The 21,870-nt window shown below is 44.8% G+C and overlaps 1 protein-coding gene across 5 annotated transcripts in view; it reads right to left on the bottom strand.

The window, feature by feature from the left end:
* Positions 1-21,870, bottom strand: part of pdcd10a (programmed cell death 10a) — a 42,848-nt gene that overhangs the window by 10,733 nt on the left and 10,245 nt on the right. For all 5 annotated transcript variants that reach the window (XM_085990378.1, XM_085990379.1, XM_085990377.1 and 2 more), the window contains 5 exons: positions 19,838-20,036; positions 19,269-19,322; positions 8,689-8,806; positions 4,467-4,593; positions 2,731-2,809 (listed from right to left, as the gene is read on the bottom strand). In XM_085990378.1, coding sequence (XP_085846504.1) covers positions 2,731-2,809; positions 4,467-4,593; positions 8,689-8,806; positions 19,269-19,322; positions 19,838-19,927 — 468 coding nt within the window. In that variant the 5' untranslated portion in view covers positions 19,928-20,036. The remainder of the gene's footprint in view (positions 1-2,730; positions 2,810-4,466; positions 4,594-8,688; positions 8,807-19,268; positions 19,323-19,837; positions 20,037-21,870) is intronic.

The following is a 21,870-nucleotide window of genomic DNA, read 5'->3' as shown; positions in this document are numbered from 1 at the left end:
TCCCCCAGCCTTGCTGCAGCCACTGGGGTCTCATTGAGGAGCTGCTGCAGGGCGGGAAGGGGCCACTCGCGGAAGCGAGGCGGATCACCCTCGCAGGGGAAAAAGTAGGTGGTGTGGCCAAATGTTTTTTCTATATATATATATATATATATATATATATAATGAGGCCGAGAAGGTTTTTTTTTTTTTTTTAAATATATGAAGGCCGAGACTGTTGTGTGTTTTTTTTTTAATAAAGGCCGAGGATCATGGTCATTTTTGTTTAACTGCTTTTTTCATTTTCTGAAGGTTGTGAGAGCCAGTTATGTCTCTGACTGTTTTTTGGGGGGTTTCTCTGAATTAGTTTGTCATGCGGGAAGGGCACAGAGATTGCACAGTAAAAAATTCTCTTTAAATCGCATTGCCCATGTTTGCTTTTTGAACTATTTGTTGCCTTGACCGGCTGAGGGCTTGCGGAGCGGCTCCATTCATCATCTTTCATTGGCACAAGCCATTCCGAAAGGGGGCCTAGAACCGAGTTGCAATAAGCCGCCGACGGACGGCCCTTGCACTTTGTGCCTCCCTCCCGTCTTGGTGCTCCTCCTCCTCCTCCTCCGGTGGTCCTCCAATGTCTGCTGGCAGTGGCTGAGTCCTGAGGATAGCCAGGTTGTGCAGCATGCAGCACACTACAACGAAATGGGAGACTCGCTCAGGCGAGTACTGTAGGGCTCCCCCAGAACGACCCAGACAGCGGAACCGTTGCTTGAGCACGCCGATTGTGTGCTCAATGATGTTCCTGGTTGCTTGATGGCCGTCATTGTATCGCTCTTCAGCAGGGGTGCTGGGCGCACGAGCGGGGTCATCAGCCAGGTGCACAAAGGATAGCCTTTGTCCCAGAGAAGCCATCCTCGTGGGAGAACCTGGGCTTCGAAAATGTCTGCCAGAGAAGTCTGGCGCAGGATGAAGGCATTGTTGCTGCTGCCTGGAAAGCGGGCATTGACAGCTAGTATGAGTTGCCTGTGGTCACACACCAACTGCACGTTGAGCGAATGGCAGCCCTTCCGGTTGCGGTAATCCTCGGCATTCTGTAGAGGTGCCCGCAAAGCCACATGCGTGCAGTCAATGGCGCCCTGGAACATGGGGAAGCCCGCTAATACTGCAAATCCCATTGCACGCTCTTGCTGCTTGTCCAGGGTCATGGGGAAGGAAATGAACTGACGTTTCCTTCTGAAAAAGGCATCGGTCACCTGGCGGATGCAGCAATGCACCGTGAACTGGGAGATGTTGGCAATGTCCCCAGTAGCGGACTGGAAGGAGCCGGTGGCATAGAAGTTGAGAGCCACCATCACCTTCACTGCCACCGACAGAGACGTCCTGCTCCTCAGCTGTGGCTGCAGATCTCTGCGAAGCACGTGGCAGATCTCAGTGACCACCTCCCTTCTGAATCGCAGCCTCCGAACACACTGCTCCTCAGACATGTTCAGCTATGAGAACTGCTGGCGGTATAGCCTGGGTGGGTAAGGCCTCCTGTGCCGACGCCTGTTGGCCCTTCTCCGTCTGGCCATGACTGGCACTCTCTCACGGCATCTGAGCCCTTTGAATGCAATGCAGTAAGCCAACGTTTCCACCCATGGCAGCCCCCATTATATGTGGCGACTCAAGGCTATGGCACTGAAAGTTAAATCCAAGTGCAAAGCTCTGGCCTGAAGCCAGAAGTACCTGTGCGAGCGCTGAGTCAAACCAGAAAGCTCTCTCCCTTTGTCTCTCTCCAAATATCCGTCTCTCACACAGGAGTGGAACAAAATGGCTGCCACTTATAATACAGGAGGAGTCCCCTTTAATTAGCACCCCCCGCAGCGACTGGGAACCGTTCCCCTCTACCAGTCGCTGGGGGCGCCAGGCGCACAGAAGGGCAGCGCCACTGAAGTTCCGGTTCGGGGCGCACCAAGGGCGTTGCACCATGAAATGACGTCAGGATCTGCGCACGCAGCTGAGCAGGCGCTGTTGTTTTGCGCCGCCGCTAAATCTTGAGTGAAGTTCGCGAGAGGCGCAGATCGCGCCGCGCCCAGGCGCTAGCTGCTTAGCGCCCCACTTCTCCTCCTCCTAAGGCGCTAGCGGCTGGCGCTAACAACTGAATTTCTAGGCCTAAAAATCTTACTGCTCAATTAACCATTTTGGGTAGAAGTAAAGAATGCAAGGAAAAGTAATCCAAATAAAATACATACACCACAGTTCAAGTTCAACACAACTAATATGATGGGTACTACAGGAAAATGGTTGTAACCAAAATGGAAAGATTCTATTTTTAAACACTGATGTTACACGTGCAACATTAAGTTAAAAAATTCATGGATTTCAGTTCTGTAATTATATAAAAAATGAAAGCACATGGTTTGTTGTGAGTCAGTAGTCAGTTTATCCAAGTATTTCAAGTTTTATTAACATTATATGATGATACTTTCAATATAATTTTCATCAGCACAGGGGTCAGAGTCTGCATTAACAAGGACTTGAAATAAACATGGTGGTTAGTGAAATAGGGGTAATGTAGCTTTATAGTCTGATGTCTCAGGAAGAGTTTGAAATATGAAACTTAAAGCATTTTCCAGTTGTCATTCATCTTTTCACCAGAAGAGTACTGTGCAAATGTATGAACTCCTTGCACAAAACCTCATTATAAACCCCCAACATATCAACTGGTAACTGGCAACACTTATGCTGTAGGTTCAAGATTATTTCTGGAGTACTTACTCTGCGGTTCTGGTACTGATATTTTTTGAAAACGTTGTTCACAGTGTCAAGAAGCTCTTTTATTGCACTGGCAATATCTCTAAATAAAAGCAGATTCAAGAGAAATTAACAAATCTAATGGATGCCATATTTCAATTTCTCTGCAATTAAAATACTGTTTATAGGTTTACATGCCCTTTTAACAGCTGCGTCTTATGCCGACTGCAACTTTCGTTTTCATGTGAAGGCTAAGCACTCAATGTATAAAGGTACAACAGTCCTACTCCTGCCAGGTATGTAGACAGGGAAGAAAATCAAATCAAATCAAATCAGAGGGGTCAATCCAGGTAAACTTCTGTACTGCCTAGCAGCTAGCTTCACTGCATTTGCTTTGATCACATTTTGAAATTGGACACCAGTTACTGTCTCACAAGCTCCACATAACTTTGGATCAAACAGTACTTGATCCATTTATGGATTTAAAATTCACTTAGTGTAAAGCATGCCAATAGAAATTAATGCACATTTACTTTGCCACCACCTATAGCAGCCTGCTTAAAAAATTAATTTCGGTTGAGTTGGAGTTAGAATGTAAACAGTTAAGGATTAGAAAAAGCCTTTGGGTCTATTAAGCTTTCCCCTCTACTATTCCAGCTCACCCAACCTAAGCATTCAACAGCATTTTGAACACCCCACTGTCTTGGACTCTACTACTTTTCCTAGTATTAGAGACTGGGGGCTAAAGTTATTTACTCAGACTGGTGGAAGGTGGGAAGTTGTGTTCCACAGGGATCAGTGCTGGGACCACTGTTGTTCACCATTTACATAAACAATTTGGATTCTGGATAGGACAATTTCAAAATTTGCAGAGGACACCAAATTTGGGGTGGGGGGGTATATAGTTAATACATAGGAAGACTGCAACAAAATACAAGACGACAGAATGGCCATATAAAATGACAAATGACTTGCAATACAGGCAAGTGTGAGGTGGTGCATTTTGGTAGGAGGAATAAGGAGGCCACATACTGCTTGGATAGTAAGAGTCTGAATGAAGTAGAGGTGCAAATGGGTCTTGAGGTACAGATTCATAAAAAGTTGCAACTCAGGTTAACAAGGTCACTAAAAATGCAAACAGCACTGGGCTTCATTTCTAGAGGAATAGAACTGAAAAACAGAGAAGTTGGGTTAAACTTGTATAGAACCATGGTTAGACCACATGGAGTACTGTGCACAATTCTAGTCTCCATATTACAAAAAGGATAGAGGCACTGGAGAAGGTGCAAATAAAGATTTACAAGGTTGACACCAGAACGGAGAGGTTATAACTATCAAGAAAGACCAACAGGCTGGGGCTCTTTTCTCTCGAAAAAAGGCTGACGGGTGACCTAATAAAGGTCTTTAAAATTATGAAGGGGTTTGATAGCTACACAAAGATGTTCTCCACTTCTGGGTGGGCCCAGAACTAGGTCATAAATATAAGATAGTCACTAATAAATCAAATAAGGAATTCAGGAGAAACTTCTTTACCCAAAGTGGTTAGAATGTGGATCTTGCTACCACATGGAGTAGTTGAGGTGAATAGTAGAGACGCATTTAAGGGGAATCTAGACAAGTACATGAGGGATAAATGAATAGAAGGAATGCTGATAGGGTTAGATGAAGTCGATGAAGTAGAGTGGGAAATGAAAATACAATACACCCAAGAAAACTTTTGATACTTAGTTGGACAGATCTGAGAGATTCACAATACCTACTTGATTGTCTGAAGGAATCGGACCCTATCATTGATCTCATCAGGAATTTTGCTGAGAATTTGTTTCAGTGCTCGTGCCTTTTCATTTAGCTCCCGGAATTCTGGTTCTTGCCTGTCAATCATGTACTCTATGAATACAAAATGATATGCTAATGAGAAGGAAAAACTTAAGTACAATCACTTAAAAAAAATAAAATAAACAGAATCATTTCATTTAGATATCCTCTAATATACTCTTGTCTTTTCAGTGGTCTCTCAATGAGACATCTTCAGCATAATGCGAGAGAAACACTCAAATTAGGATGTTAATTATATAACTACCTGGAATTTGCAGTCAGCTGCGAAGCAAAGATGTTCGCCGCTGGCCCCGAAGTAAGCTTCGCATAAAGATCTCGATCTGTGTCGAGAAGTTTGGGTTTTCCGACAATTCAAATTAATATGGAATATAATGGGGATCCCCTAGTGCAAGCTGCTGTGACGTCAACAAGCTGTCTAAGGAGCTAATCAAAATTACATAGGATATACGGCACAGAAACAGGCCATTTGGCCCAACCAGTACATGCTGAATTCTCAGACAGCAAACAAGGAAGTAAGCCTTAAAATTCTAACTTTTTAAAAAAGGTTAGAGAGAGCAAAACAAAGATTGGGGCTCTCACATGGAAAAAGGCAAACCTGAAATAAAGATGAACAAACTTAAAGTTTCTAAAAATTTCACTTATTAAAATGGATAAATTTGACACTACAAAATTAAAGTTGTTTTTCAGGCCCATAACCTTTGTTTAGCAGTCAATATGCTGTTAAAACCCCAGTTACACCTAATCTTTTTGGGACCAACATTTAGTGGGGAATTTTACAGCATAATTACTGCAGAAGAGCCAAAGTTTTCATTAGTTTCCCTGATTTGAGTGATTATACTGATTGACGGCTCTGGGGTGGGGTGGACAGCACAGCCTGTGGGGGAGCAGTGAATGACAGACCACAACTTCAGGATTTCCGCATTAGGCAGCGTGTGTACTAAATCCCGAAGTTGTGGTCAGTTTAAAAGGCAGAATGACAGCAAACGCTGCCAGTTTGCGGTCATCCCGGCACCCTGAAGCTGCTCTTATGTTTTGCTTAGTGTCATGCTAGTGCTGTTGGCCAATACCTGGATCTCATGTGACCATTGACAGCAATATCAAAATAAACTTGCCATATTCAGTAAGGTCGGCAACTGGGAATACCCAGTAAGAAAACACATTTTTCCAGCTACCTGCCAGCCAATATGAATGACAAAAAGTTACTGTTCCTGCTGAAAGTGAAAAAGTCAACAACACCAGAGCAATATTAAAGTAGCTTTTGAACTTATACCTGAAATTTTAAGGGTTAAAGACAGGGACTGCTCAAAGGCATTCCAATTGAGATTTTGATGTCAAAGTGATCCTCATTAGGGGTCAATGGGATTGTAAAGCTACAGGAAGAAAAGGTGGTAATCGACAATCAAGGTCAACCACTCAAATGGTACAATGGGGTTAGTTATGCCTTTCTCCTAGAACCCAAAAACTTCTATGAATTCTGGAAGCTAGCTTCAGATAAAAATAGACAATGAGGAAAATAATTTCTTTTTCTGTATGAAGAAACTTTCAAGATCTACAAAGAAAAAAATTGGAGCTGGAAATGACCACACAGCCTGTTGACTCTCTTCGTCATTGCACCAAAGGTAGCAAAATAGATATTTCACTCGCATCTACAGGTAATTAAAGAGACTACCCCAAAACATTTTGACGGCCTATCTGAAGCTACGTTCAAAGTTCTAATCTGGAGCTGCAAATAAATGAGAATCTACATCTCAAAACCTCAGAGGAGACAACATATTCAGGCTCAGAGAGGTGACCAAACTCTTCCAAAAAGAAGAAATCCAGCTTACAGCTGCATTGGGTTGTTGAGTATATGGACCTTCTACAATGCAGATATTTGAACCAGTGCCTTAATCAGAGAGTAGATTTTGTGCTACTACAAGCAGAGACCAGAATTCTTAACTACTTTATACATTTAAAAAATCTTTCAGATTTAAGAGTTTCTATAAGCTTTTGTGTGTGTCAGGTGTTGGGTGCAATGCCAAATTAGCCTCCGTGCATTACTTTTCAGAGTTTATATAACATCTGCTGTCCCCATTCTCCTGTAGGCCCATTGAGTGCCAGGTCTCAGTTTATTAAATTGGCCTTCTGCAATGAATCTACATAAAAGTGAAAGTAGTGGATGGAGAGGCATCTCCAGCTATTTCAGAGGCCTGGAACAAACATTGAGGCAGCATAGTGCATCAAAAGTATTTGCATCACACCACCATTTTGCATCATGACTCAAGACACCAACTAATTGAACCTTTCACTACATTTACAAGACAAAGGAGCTGTCAGTGCCAGCTAATCACGTGACCCAGTAAAAGGTGGATCTCCACTACAGTTATAGCATACTCTAGTTTTATACCTGGTACAGTCCGACTGTACATTACTCATATCAGAAGTCAAATCCAGTACTATAAAAGTTTTATAATTTTGTGGCAATTAACATTTAATTTGCCAAGTTGACATTGCATGCTTTATACTATTATACTTCTAGATGTAGAAATATACTCAGTCATGTTATGGCAATTGTGATGGAGCTGCAAGATCAGTTTTGATTAAATTGATAGTTATTTTCATAATGTATCTGCACTGCATCCTTAACATCGTGAGTTAAAGGTTAACTGATTAAATTTAACCTACAGCACAACTAAAAATTAAGGACTTTTTGCTGCAACTATTTTTGGCTATTTGACATGCTGTGGTATTTTATAATTAAACCAAAAGTAGCTGAATTTGTGTGCTCAACAAGGTGAAGCGATAGTAGGGCAGGTAATAGGGCACTTTCCATTCAGGCACACTCGTCAGCATCAAGCACGCCAAGTTCACGTATAACACAATTGAATGAAAAGTAAAGTTTCATCTACTCTTTCCCAGGCTAACAATACAACTTCTATAGCACCTTTAACATAGAAAAACATCCCAGGGCGCTTCACAGGAGCGTAATCAGACAAAAATTGACACTGATCCAAAGGGGACATTAGGACAGGTGACCAAAAGCTTGGTCAAAGAGGTAGGTTTTAAGGAACGTCTTAAAAAGGGAGAGGTGGAGGGGTGTAGGGAGGGAATTCCAGAGCTTAGGGCCGAGATGGCTGAAGGCACGGCTGCAATGGTGGGGTGAGGGAAGTGGGGGGATGCACAAGAGGCCAGAATTGGAGGAGCGCGGAGATTGCGGAGGGTTGTAGGGCTAGAGGAGGTTACAAAAATGGGGAGAAGCGAGGCCATGGAGGAATTTGAGCATGAGAATGAGAATTTTAAAATCGAGGCGTTGCTGGACTGGAGCCAATGTAGGTCAGTGAGCACATGCGTGGTGGGTGAGTGGGACTTAGCGTGAGTTAGGATACGAGCTGAGTTTTGGATGAGCTTTTGGACCAGTGTGAAATTATTTCATTTCCTATATTAGCCATCCAATGGCCTCAGTTAGATTGGTAATGTAATGCCAAAGTGTACAGAATTAGTGACTTTTCTATTATGGGCCATTCCCATAGACACTTTCATCTTTTGAGATTAGAACAGATTTGAATCCATATCACAGATGAACTAACAAATGGAAACATTTTGCCACAGATGGAGAACTTGGTTCTAAACTTCAGTCCTTGCAAGTTGCACAACACTTATAATGGTCATTGTTGAATTAGTCTTAAAATAGATTATACGCAAGAATTTTTTTTTTGTACACGTGTCTCCTCCATACATCAAATCTCAAGTTAGAATGCTTACAGCAAATACCAGCTCTTAAAAGAATGTTAGACCATTACAATCTGCCCTGCGCTACACATGCTCCTGTAATGACATTGAATAGCACAAGAATCAGATGCAGCTCGTCAAAAGGCAGGCTGCATTACTTTACATTTCTCTGGATTGTACTGCATGTAGCTGTACAGTCCTTTTATGAGACACTAAGGATGAGTAGGCTTAAATCTTCTGGTGCATCAATGGAATAACCAAATTTAAAGTTCCAACCTCCAAAAAAGAAACTATTGAAGTTTGACAGATTCAAGAGGCACTGTTTGGAAAATGTAGGCATGTGTTTCTTTAAGTGAAAAAAAAATTCAAAATAGCATTTTTTAGTTCAAGGTATTTCTGGTTCCTTGTGTGTTCAGTCTATAGAATACTTGGTCATACCTTCAACATCATCGCTGGCCATGCGCAGTAATGATTCAGTGAAATTAACTTCCACACTCTTCTTTTCCAGAATTTTTGTTATGATGTCCTGTGTGAGACCAGGATTTTCTTTTTCTGCCTAAATTGAAATATCAATCCAAAAAATGCTTTCTGAACATATACAGTACACAATTAGGTTTTAGCTCTAATTTTAAAAATCATCCTTTAGATAGAATATAAATAGGCTATGGATGGTCTGTGCAAGCAAATTACATAAAATATCTTATGACAAGAATAGGCAAAGGTTGATATTTAGTTACATATCATCCATGTGTAATAGCATCAAATTCAACAGTTTTACATGCAGTAAGCTTTTTAAACAAGTCTTCCTTTTTAAAAAAAACTATGCAGAATGAAAAAATGTATTGCACTATCTAGTGGCAGATAATTTGCCCATCAACTTATATGGTCACAGGTTTGAATCACAAAGCTGGCACAGGCACTCCATTAAATTCACACTATATTGGTCAAGTGAATTTTGACTGGTTGGCAACTAATAGATGAAGAACAGTATTGCAGTAAATCACTGCATCACATGAATATTGTTAATTATATGACTTTGGTAAAAATGATTCAAGAAGAGCAATCAATCACCGGCCAGAATTGATTTCAGTCATGGCCAAGTTCGTAAGAAAAAAAGATTTTTTGAACAAAATAAAAGTCAAAGATCAGTGTTCTTCCTCTATCAGCTGCCAACCAAGCTAAATAGTTCTGAAGTATATAAGGGATGCTGGAAACATTCAAAATGTCATATCAAGCAAAGCAAGCAAAGATACAAGCTCAGATAGATATTTTGAAGTTTCGTTCAATTTACCTTTGGATGGGGGATAGGCAGAGAGATTAACTAGTTTGGATACATCCACCTAGCTTGTCCAAAGAATTGACTTACAGGGCCAAAATTGTAGGCTTTTATTATGTTTTACATGCCTATCATGCAAGGCAGATAACCTGGAGGATAATAGTCTAAATTATAGAATAATATGCCTCAAATGAAGTAGAATACATTTCAGAATTTGCAGCATAACCAGAGGTCAAAGATAGATTGGGTGGATCAAAAAAGCAAGGTCTATTTCATGTCATTCCCAAGACAATTAGTACAGAAACAGATAAAGCTAAAACTCTTAACTGTACTTAGTCAGATTTCTCTTGCCAAGAGAACTGAATAAGGCTTTGTTTCGCTACATGCTGTGTCCTTTATAAAAAGGACATACTATAGCTACAAAAACAAATGGCATTTAGCAAATACGTCCAAGTTAATCCCATTTTTAAATCTGATCTGTAGTCCACTGTTCTCCAGTCCATAGCTCTAATACGTGTAAATAAGATCAGCTGCTTGATAAATCAGGGCAGTAAGTACAAAAGTAATGGTATCAGGGGTTTGGCATTGGTTATCAGATTCACCATTAATTTTAAACACAAGATACTGTATTCTTTAAGCACGCTACGAAAAATCTTAAGTAAATCAAAACAAAACCTTAGTCCAATGACAAAAAAACTATACTTTTGGCAGCAAGGTTACAATCACTGAATGGCATGCCACTAATTTTAACTGGGAAATGAGAAAATAACCAATTTGAGTGTATAAAGACAAGTGTAGCATTACCATAACTCAGTAATTGAAATAAATGGCAGCCAGACTTGTAATAATTATTTTAGGAACCATTATAATTTTGTGGGAGCATATAATTATGTAATATACCAGGTTCAGATATGCTTTTCAGTTAGAAAGTAGGATGGGAAGTTTTTTTGTGGGGGGTGGGAGGAAGAGAGAAGGGGAGGGTTTAATACCAACAACGTTCATTGTTACCCATTCCTTTAGTCGTACTCCTTCCCGTCAAAAAAAATCCTTTTGACTTTGAAAATAATACTGTGAAGTTGAATTAAAACATACATATGCTGTGCACTCCTTATTTGATGCATCACTGCCATAACAAGTCATAGAAACATAGAAAAATAGGAGCAGGAGTAGGCCATTCGGCCCTTCGAGCCTGTTCTGCCATTCAATATGATCATGGCTGATCCTCTATCTAAATACCATATTCCCGTTCTCTCCCCATATCCCTTGATGCCTTTTGTGTCTAGAAATCTATATCTCCTTCTTAAATATATTCAGTGACTTGGCCTCCATAGCCTTCTGTGGTCGAGAATTCCACTGGTTCACCACCCTCAGTGAAGAAATTTCTCCTCATCTCAGTCCTAAATGTCCTACCCCGTATCCTGAGACTGTGACCCCTCGTTCTAGACCGCCCCCCCCCCCACCAAAGCCAGGGGAAACATCCTCCCTGCATCCAGTCTGTCTAGCCCGGTCAGAATTTTATATGTTTCAATGAGATCCCCTCATTCTTATAAATTCTAGTGAATACAGGCCTAGTCGGCCCAATCTCTCCTCATACGACAGTCCTGCCATCCCAGGAATCAGTCTGGTGAACCTTTGCTGCACTCCCTCTATGGCAAGTACATCCTTTCTTAGTTAAGGAGACCAAAACTGCACACAGTACTCCAGGTGTGGTCTCACCAAGGCCCTGTATAACTAAGTAAGACATCCTTGCTCCTGTACTCAAATCCTCTTGCAATGAAGGCCAACATACCATTTGCCTTCCTAACTGCTTGCTGCACCTACATGTTTACTTTCAGTGACTGGTGTACAAGGACACCCAGGACCCTTTGTACATCAGCATTTCCCAATCTATCACCATTTAAATAATACTCTACCTTTCTGTTTTTCCTACTGAAGTGGTTAACTCCGCATTTATCCACATTCTACTGCATCTGCCATATATTTGCCCACTCACTCAACTTGTCTAAATTGCCTTGAAGCCTCTTTGCATCCTTCTCACAACTCACAATCCCACCTAGTTTTGTGTCGTCAGCAAACTTGGAAATATTACATTTGGTTCCCTCATCCAAATCATTGATATATATTGGGAATAGCTGGGGCCCAAGCACTGATCCCTGCGGTACCCCACTAGTGACCGCCTGCCACCCCGAAAAAGAGCCATTTATTCCTGCTCCGTTTCCTGTCTGTTAACCAATTTTCAATCCATGCCACATTGGGGAAACAGTGTGTGTGTGTGGTAAACCACTGTTAACTCTGTACAAGTCCGGGCATGTCTCCACCCCTGGCTCCACCCCTAAGCCCGGGTATAAAGGTGACTCACCACCCTTCCCCCCGGGAGCTCTTAGGATGGATTCACTAGCAGAGGCATGCTCCAGTTCTTAGTCAATAAAAGCCTACTTCATATAAGTCCATCTCGTAGTCTTTGGTGTTGTTGATAGCGCATCAGTGTGTATGTAGATAAACCTGTATAATCCCCTTTTAACTGCTGTATTCCCCTCCCCCCGCAAGACAGTTGCAAGCTGAGAGGAATAAGGCACGTTCAGACTTGCCTGCTGCTGAGAGAAGGAAAACCAATCAGGTTCCAGCAGGTGACCAATCTGTGAGTCATCACAGGTTCGCGGGCTTCACGAATTCAGTACTGTATTGAGAGAGTTGGAGTAAAGACCTATTTCTTGTAGCTCGCTGTGTTGCCTATTTCTTTACGCGGGAGACCGTAGTCCCCCACATTGGTGACCCCGAATGTCGGCGGCCGAAGCCCCCGACTCACACAGCCCTAGAGGCCAGCAATGACCCGATGACAACCAGCAGCAGCCTGATGTCGGCCGGCGCCGCGTCCTTGAAGCTCCCCACCTTCTGGGAACACCAAGCACCAGCTTGGTTCGCGCACTCGGAGGCCCAATTCACCCTTCGCAGGGTTCAAGACGATGAAGAAAGGTACCTCCACGTAGTCTCAGCACTAGCAAGCTCTACCGCCGCCGAAGTTCTCGACCTGCTGAGGAACCCACCACAGACCAGCAAGTACTCAACCATTAAGGGCCGCTTGCTGCAGGCTTACGGCCTGCCCAAGGAGGAGAGGGCCCGCAGGCTTCTCTCACTACCAGGCCTCGGCGATTCTACCCCGACCCAGTTGATGAGCCGGATGCTTGCGCTCCTGGGCTCTGAACCGCAGTGCTTCTTGTTTCGGGCCCTTTTCCTCAGCCTGCTTCCTCAGCAGGTACAGACTGCCCTCGCGGGGTCCCCGATCACGGACTGCGTACAACTGGCAGCCGCCGCGGACAGTTTTCGCCGTTGCCCAACTCGGCTGTGTAGCCGCGAGGCTCCCCAACACCACCGAGCGCGCACCGCCACGCCAGGCCAGGCCGCAGAACTATGCTACTACCACGCGCGTTTCGGCCACAAGGCCCAACGCTGCAGAGCACCCTGCTCTTTCGATCAAACCAAGATGGCCACCCGGCCCAACGCACCAGCCCCGCACCGCCACCTAGGCCCGCTCGACCGCACCCCCGCCACCACGATGGCCATCGGCACCGCAAGTAAACTGCTGTACATAACCGACTCTTTCAGGGCGCAGATTCCTTTGCGGCACCGGAGCCCAATGCAGCATAATTCCTGCCTCCCAGCTCGACATCCAGGCAGGCCGCAGCGGCCCACCCCTCGTGGCGGCAAATGGCGCAGCCATCGCTACTTTCGGAAAGTGACGGGCCGAGGTTTGTTTCAACGGCCAGCGATTTACGTGGGATTTCGTGACGGCCTCGGTGGCACATCCTTTGCGCCCACGGACTCCTGGTCGACGTCCGCGACAGGCGCCTGATCGACGCAGCAACTTTCGCTTCACTGGCCTGCCAGCAGAGCAACAGCCCGGCCCTCGTCGGGTCCTGCTCCGCCCTGGCGCATGACGACTACGCCCGCCTACTCGCAGATTTCCCGAGGTTCACACAACCAACCTTCTCAGCCGCGGCAGCCAAGCATGGGGTCGAGCATCACATCGCCACTACGGGACCACCAGTGTTCGCTCGAGCCAGACGCCTGGACCTAGCCAAGATGGTGGTGGCCAAGGAAGAATTCGCCACGATGGAAAAACTGGGCATCATTCGCCGCTCGAACAGCCCTTGGTTGTCCCCCCTCCACATTGTGCCCAAGCCGGGCAGTGGCTGGCGCCCCTGCGGCGACTACAGACAGCTCAACGATGCCACCACGCCCGATAGATACCCCATTCCGCACATCCAAGACTTTTCGGCACACCTAGCAGGAAAGTCCGTCTTTTCCAAGGTCGACCTGATTCGCGGCTACAATCAGGTCCCCGTCCACCACGCAGATGTCCAGAAGACGGCGGTCATCACCCCCTTCGGACTGTTCGAGTTCCTGCGCATGCCCTTCGGGCTTAAGAACGCCGCACAGGCCTTCCAATGGCTCATGGACTCCGTCCTACGGGACTAGAGCTTCCTGTTCGTCTATCTGGACGATATCCTCGTGGCCAGCACCAGCAAGGCCGAGCACATCGCGCATTTGCGCTCCCTTTTCCAGCGCCTCAGCCAACACGGGCTAATCGTCAACCCGGCCAAATGCCAGTTCGGAGCAGCCCAAATTGACTTTCTCGGCCACAGAATCTCGCCAAGGGAAGCCATTCCCCTACCTTCCAAGGTGCAGGCGGTGGCGGACTTTCCCCAGCCCACCTCGGTCAAGGCGCTGCAGGAACTTTTGGGGATGGTCAATTTCTATCACCGGTTTGTGCCCAAGGCCGCCGCACTCATGCGCCCCCTCTACGAAGCCACCAGGGGCAAAAAGCAACTCACCTGGTCCAGCGAGATGGCGACAGCCTTTCACCAGACCAAAAGTGTCTTGGCCAACGCCACACTACTGGCCCACCCCATCCCGGGCGCCAAGACCGCCCTCACCACGGACGCCTCGGATTACGCCGTCGGCGCCGTCCAGCAACAGTGGGTCGAAGGCACGTGGCAGCCACTGGCATTTTTCAGCCGACAGCTGCGCAAGAACGAGCAGGCCTACAGCACGTTCGACAGAGAGCTCCTGGCCCTGTTCCTGGCAATCCGGCACTTCCGTTTCCTTCTGGAAGGCCGGCCGTTCACCGCATTCGTGGACCACAAGCCGCTCTCTTTCGCCATGGCCAAAGTAACCGAACCCTGGTCCGCTCGCCAACAGCGCCAACTCAACTTCATCTCGGAGTTCACGACGGACATCCGCCACGTCGCCGGCAAGGACAATTTGGTGGTCGACTGCCTCTCAAGACCCTCGCACCACGCAGTGCACCCGGGCGTCAACTACGCCAGTATGGCGAGAGACCAGGCTGCCGACGCGGAGATCCAGGCCCTCAGGACGTCAACTACCAGCCTCACCCAGGCCGACATCCACTTCCACGCAGCCGGCACAACCCTCCTGTGCGACGTCTCAGTCCCCTCGCCTAGGCCGGTCGTTCCATCCGCCTGGCGCAAGCGAGTTTTCGACATCATCCACGGCTTCTCACATCCAGGGATGCGTGCGTCTCAGAAACTTATGTCTGCCAAGTTCGTCTGGCCTGGACTCCACAAGGATGAGAGAGACTGGACCAACACATGCGTGCCGTGTCAGCGCGCTAAGGTCCAGCAGCACACCAAGGCGCCATTGGAGTGTTTCCCGGTGCCCGAGAGGCGTTTCGACCACGTCCACGTTGATCTGGTAGGCCCCTTGCCGCCGTCGCATGGTTTTACACACCTGCTCACGATCGTCGACCGCACCACCAGATGGCCCGAGGTGGTTCCCCTCGCCTCCACCACCACGACCGACGTCGCGCGAGCATTCGTCTCGACATGGGTGGCCCGGTTCGGCGTGCCGACCGACATATCCTCGGACAGAGGCCCCCAGTTCACCTCCCACTTGTGGAATGCCATCATCGCCGGCCTCGGCACCAAGTTGCACAGGACAACAGCCTACCACCCGCAGGCCAACGGGCTCTGCGAGCGCTTTCATCGTTCTTTGAAAGCCTCCCTCCGCGCCAGCCTGGCCGACACCAGCTGGATCGACAAACTACCCTGGGTTCTCCTGGGATTGCGTACCGCGCCCAAAGAGGACCTCCGCGCCCGAGATGGTCTACGGCCAACCGCTCAGAGTACCAGGCGACTTCCTCCCCCTGCCAACGGAGCCGTGGTCGGCCGCCAGACAGCTTTCCCTGCACCAGGACGCGGCCCAGCAATTCCGTCCAGTGCCCACTTCGCAACACGGCCCGCAGCCGTCCTACGTGCCTCGAGACTTACGGCATGCGGAGTTCGTCTTCGTGCACCGGGACGCGCACAGAGGCCCGCTGCAGGCACCATACACCGGCCCCTTCCCAGTATTGGAGACGGGGGACAAAGCTTTTCTTATCGACGTTGGCGGGAAGCCGGACCTTATTTCAGTAGACCGCCTCAAACCGGCGCACCTGGACCTCCAGCTTCCCGTTTCGGCCGGCTCTACCCCCACGGCGGGGCAGACCTCCCGCGTTGGCGGCGGCCCCACAAGAGGACCAAGACACGTCAGAACCTTACTTCCCGGCCGCCGCCCCACTGTCGCCGGCAGCCCGTCCAGCCAGCCCACCGGTAGACCAGCCGACGAACCAACCGGCCGACCTCCCAGACAGCCCTCCTCACACGCCAGATGGCTACTACAGCCGCTACGGCCGCTTGGTCAAACCTCCGCAGAGACTGACTTTTACAGTTAACGAGGATTCTGGGGGGGCGTATGTGGCGTTGCCACATTGGGGAAACTGTGTGTATGTAGATAAACCTGAATAATCCCCTTTTAACTGCTGTATTCCCCTCCCCCCGCAAGACAGTTGCAAGCTGAGAGGAATAAGGCACGTTCAGACTTGCCTGCTGCTGAGAGAAGGAAAACCAATCAGGTTCCAGCAGGTGACCAATCTGTGAGTCATCACAGGTTTGCGGGCTTCACGAATTCAGTACTGTATTGAGAGAGTTGGAGTAAAGACCTATTTCTTGTAGCTCGCTGTGTTGCCTATTTCTTTACGCGGGAGACCGTAGTCCCCCACACCAGTATATTACCCCCAATCCCATGTGCTTTCATTTTGCACACTAACTTCTTATGTGGGACTTTATCAAAGGTCCTCTGAAAAGCCAAATACACCACATCCACTAGTTCTTCCTCGTCTATTCTACCAGTTACATCCTCAAAAAACTCCAGTAGGTTTGTCAAACACAATTTCCCTTTCATAAATCCATGTTGACTTTGTCTAATCCCGCTGATATTTTCTAAGTGTCCTGTTATCACATCCTTTATAACAGACTATCATTTTCCCCACTACTGATGTTAGGCTAACCGGTCTGTAGTTGCCTCTTTTCTCTCCTTCCTTTTTTAAATAGTGGAGTTACATTTGCCACCCTCTGCCACCCTCCAATCTGCAGGAACTGTTCCATAATCTATAGAATTTTGGAAGATGACAACCAATGCATCCACTATTTCCATGGCTACCTCTTTTAGTACTCTGGGATGTGGATTATCAGGCCCTGGGGGATTTATTGGCTTTCAGTCCCATTAATTTCTCCAGCACTATTTTTTTAATTTTTTTTATACTAATTTCCTTTAATTCCTCCTTCTCACTAGACCTTTGGTTCCCTCGCATTTATGGGAAGTTATTTGCGTCCTCTTCCGTGAAGACAGAACCAAAGTATTTGTTTAATTGCTCTGCCATTTCGTTGTTCCCCATTATAAATTCTCCCGTGCCTTCACTAATTTTTTTTTTTTTTTTTTTTTTAAAAACACACTTGTAGAAGCTTTTACAGTCTGCTTTTATGTCCCTTGCAAGTTTACTCTCATACTCTATTTTTCCTCTCTTAATCAATCTCGGTCCTTTTTTGCTGAGCACTAAACTGCTCCCAATCCTCAGGCTTGCTACTTTTTCTAGCAACTTTATACGACTCCTCTTTGGATCTAATACTATCTTTAATTTCTTTTGTTAGCTATGGTTGGGCCGCTTTTCCTTGTGTTTTTGCGCCAGAAAAGAATGTATAACTGTTGCAATTCATGCATTCGTTCCTTAAATGTTAGCCAAATGTCCACCGTCATGCCTTTTAATGAAGCTCCCCAATCTATCATAGCCAACTCACTCCTCATACTATCGTAGTTTCCTTTGTTTAGATTTAGTCACTCCTGTAGCTGCACACTCCTACAATTTGATGGGACTTCAGAAGTTGGAGATGGTGAGATAAGCCTTAATTTCAACACACAAAGTAAAAAGAGCATGCAAAATGGTATATTTCAAGCTTAGAAAAAAGGGAAAAGTTCAGAAGAGCACTGGCAAGAGAACTATCAAAATTTAGAAGAAAAAAAGACATGGTTGTGAAAGCAACAGCACACAAGTAAGAAAAACCAAGCGCGAGAAAGAGTGAGCACAAATGTGAAAGAGTGAGATCCCCCGAACTAGCACGAGATTGAGTGCATGAAAGAATGAAGGGTTGGTATGCTAAAAGTGAGGTAGGGATCATCTATCAGAGAATGTTTTGCTTGTACCCTGTCCAGGACTACAATATGTATTACTAGACCCAGTCAGCTAGAGGCAGTATTCAAAACTTGGATGTACTTGGGTGCCATTTAGCAATAAGAACTTTGAAGGAGAAAACAAAAAGGGTTTTGTACAAGAAAAAGAAATAGTGAGTCTTTCATATTCATTCTGGGTTATATTATATTCCAGTGAATGGTATTTTAAACGCTTAGCATCTCTACTGCTATGAATGATGCTTTTCCTCATTTTCTGCCTTTCAAAAAAAAAAATGCTTTGAACTGGAGCAGCACAGATATCTCGGTATGCTGTAGGGCTGGAGGAGAATACAGAGATAGGGAGGGCGAGGAATTTGACAACAAAGATGATAATTTTAAAAATTGAGGTGTTGCTTAACTGGGAGCCAATGTAGATCAGCAAGCACAGAGGTGATGGGTGAACGGGACTTAGTGCAAGTTAGGACATGGGCAGCAGAGTTTTGGATGACGAGGATAGAATGTGGGAGGCCAGCCTGGAGTGCGATAGAATAATCAAATCTTGAGGTAACAAAGGCATGGAAGAGGGTTTCAGCAGATGAGCTGAGGCAGAGGTGGAATCAGGCGATGTTACAGAGGTGGAAATAGCCAGATGTGGTCAGAAGCTCAACTCGGTCAAATATGACAACAAGGTTGCCAACAGTCTGGTTCAGCCTCAGACAGTTGCCAGGGAGGGGGGATGAAGTCGGTGGCTAGGGAACGGAATTTGTGGTAGAGACCAAAGACAATGGCTTCAGTCTTCCCAATATTTATAGGAGGAAACTTCTGCTCATCCAGTACTGGATGTCGGACAAGCAGTCTGACAATTTAGTAACACACTAAGGCAAAGTAGAGGGAGCTTTACCCTGCATCCAGCCTACGGTATACCTAGCCTATATTTTATGCCAGCACTAAGAAAAAAATGAAGTTATGTTCCTCGATTCTGTTACCTTGATGAGCACGGAAACAAAGAATAAATATTAAGGTTGCTTTAAACAGATCATGAGTGGCTTTTTGGCCAGAATAATTTTCACAAATACTGTTCATCATCTAATTTCTAATAAATGTCTGAAATGCTCAACACTGGAGATTGAGCAGCAAAGCGAAATGCAAGGTTAATTTACAGTATTAAAAAAGTCAATTGGACACTGCAGTATAGGCAGCAGTACACGTAGCATAAATCTGTAACAGCAATTAAACTCACCTTAATAAAAGCAGCTCTGAGAGTTTGTGCAGCAGATAGATCAACTTGCTCCAGCTGCAATAAGAGATTTGAGTCAAGTTTAAGGTTATTACAGTTTGCAATGCAAGATATAAACTGTTCAATGAACCAGTTTAGAACTAGATCTGCAGATGTGAGCATTCTGTTCAGAAAGTAGTTATAATCAGACATTGAAAAGAAATGCTGTTACTTTGAATGAAAAATTGACAGGCTGTTAGTCACATTTATTAAACCATATAGGATTTCAGAATCAATAAATATCAATGCGTTATTCACAACTGTCTGCCTTCACACCACCCCACTCAAGTTTGCTTAATTGATTTCTCATATTACTCCACTGCACATCTCCCAAGCATCGCCTCTTTGTTCCATTGGCTCACTCTGCTTTTTCTGTTACAGTTGGCTTCTATTTTACAGTCACTTCCAGCAGAAATTTTAGCTAAATTTGTCCAACATAGGTACTTCGGGCCTTCAAGCAAATCAAGCCAAAGAAATCAATAGTACCGTTTTGTGCCTACTGGAACTTAAAAGCAGCTGAAAGAAATACCCACCTCATTAAAGACTGGGTACATCACTGCATAGAGTGGCATGGAAACCATGGAGGTTGTCTCTGCTTCATTCCTCATCTCTTCCATTGTCATCCTTGGTTAATCACACCCTATTGCTGAAAGTGTTACAAAGGCAGAGTCAGCATTCACTGCCAAGCCAGTCCTCCTCTTCCCTCCTTGTGCAAGAAAATTAGTCACTACCCTACAAGAAAAAAAATAAACATTAAAATGTTCTGCTATATACATAAGTAAATAAGTGGATTATATATAACCAATGTTTGACATGGGCTACTAAACCCTTAGACATGGAACATTTACTTTTTTTAAAAATCTCCATGATAGTTTTGTGATTTTTTGAATACAAATTGTGGAGCAGAATTAGTGAAGTGCATAGAACCACAAATCAGGAGTTAGTTGGGTGGGTTTCAGAAGATGAACCTATTACTCAACTTTGAGCTATCCTGACCAAAATGGGTGGAACACTGAACCCAGCAGGTTATAATTATGCCCAAAGGCAGTATGAACAGGAGCTGCCTGTAGAGACATGAAAAATGTTTAACACTGCAGGCAGTTACTATTTAAACATGGTAAATATCAATAACAATTCCACTAAGGAACTAAATCAAAATTGCTCAAGTTCTTTCCAAAATACATTCTCAAGTATTGCTCAACAGAGTTGCACTGTTGGAATCTGGAATTGTCCGACAGGCAACTTGCAGCAAGTGAACAATTGTCTCCACCCAAGTTACAGTACCCAGCCTTTGGAGAAACACCTCACCTTGCAGCTTAGAAAGAAACTGATTAAGTAATCCACAATGGTGAATTGCAGGGCTTGGTTTTGTAATCATTTGATTATGACAACTGTTCGCAACTAGATCCAAATGACCAATGTAAAAGTATGCAATACTCTGCAAAGCCACCAAACAAAAGCTAACTCAAGCCATAAATATCATTTTAACCAAAAAGCTTGTAGAAAAGGGAGTTTCAATGCCCTGCAAAAAAAATAGAAAACTGCTTTATTAAACCACTCGTACAAAACTTACTTGTCCATAGGTGCTCAAATATGTTGCTTAGTTCAGTGTCAACAATAAGCACGTCCAAAAGAATGAACAAACTTGCATTTACATAGCACCTTTCACGACCTCAATGTTCTAAAGCACTTTACAACCAATGAAGTACAAGTCATTTATAACATGCTCACTTGTAGAACAAAGCTCCTTTCCTCATGTTTCAACCTCTGGAAAACATCTAAGGAAACAGCAAATTTTTCCATTTCCCATACACCAGTTGCCTTTAAACTCGAGTAAGGTTATCAGTTTGTGCCAAATTAGTGGCAGTTTTAACTTGGCACACCTATAACCATTAAGGACCAAGTTAGGGTTTTCTCCATCTAATGCACAGAGCCCTTATAACCAGCTAAAAGAAACTAATTCCATCAATCTGGGCAGGATTCAAATCCAGGTTCCAGAAATCAAATGAGAGAGTGCTAAATCATTGAAATATTCAGTCATGCTTGTCAAAATTTCTACTTTCAACAGTTATACAATAAATGCCATCCAAAACTGTGCTGTACAAATAGCAGGAAACATGTCATAGCACCAATAATATGTGCATTAGAAGACTACAAACACGCTTCAATGCAGTTATCTTGGAAAATTAATTTGCTAAATATTGAAATTGACAAAATACCAAAATCTTATGCATTATGACTGCCCAGAGCATAGAACACTTCACAAGCCTTTTCAGCATGTTGTCTTCCCCATGCATTTAGACTTCTGAATTTAAAGGCTACTGTACACATTGACATTACAGTACTGGTGCCAAAATTACAATATTGTGTACTAATAATGATTAATCGTGTTGTCGCAAAATGTTAGTATATTGGTACCAATATGCAATTGGAAAAAATGAAGCCATTGTGCTTTAATACAAAGTTCTCTCAAATTATCAACTCTAAACTACTGCTACCACAACCAGTGATAAACCTGTAACTCCATTATTTCCATCTACAGTTATATAGCTCAAAATGATCTGTT

This window comes from Somniosus microcephalus, chromosome 6 (genome assembly GCF_052327205.1).
Source record: "Somniosus microcephalus isolate GS21.2 chromosome 6, FLI_Smic_1.0, whole genome shotgun sequence".
NCBI lineage: Eukaryota > Metazoa > Chordata > Chondrichthyes > Squaliformes > Somniosidae > Somniosus > Somniosus microcephalus.
Note: the sequence above shows the minus strand (reverse complement) of the source record. Positions and strands in the feature narration are given on the sequence as shown.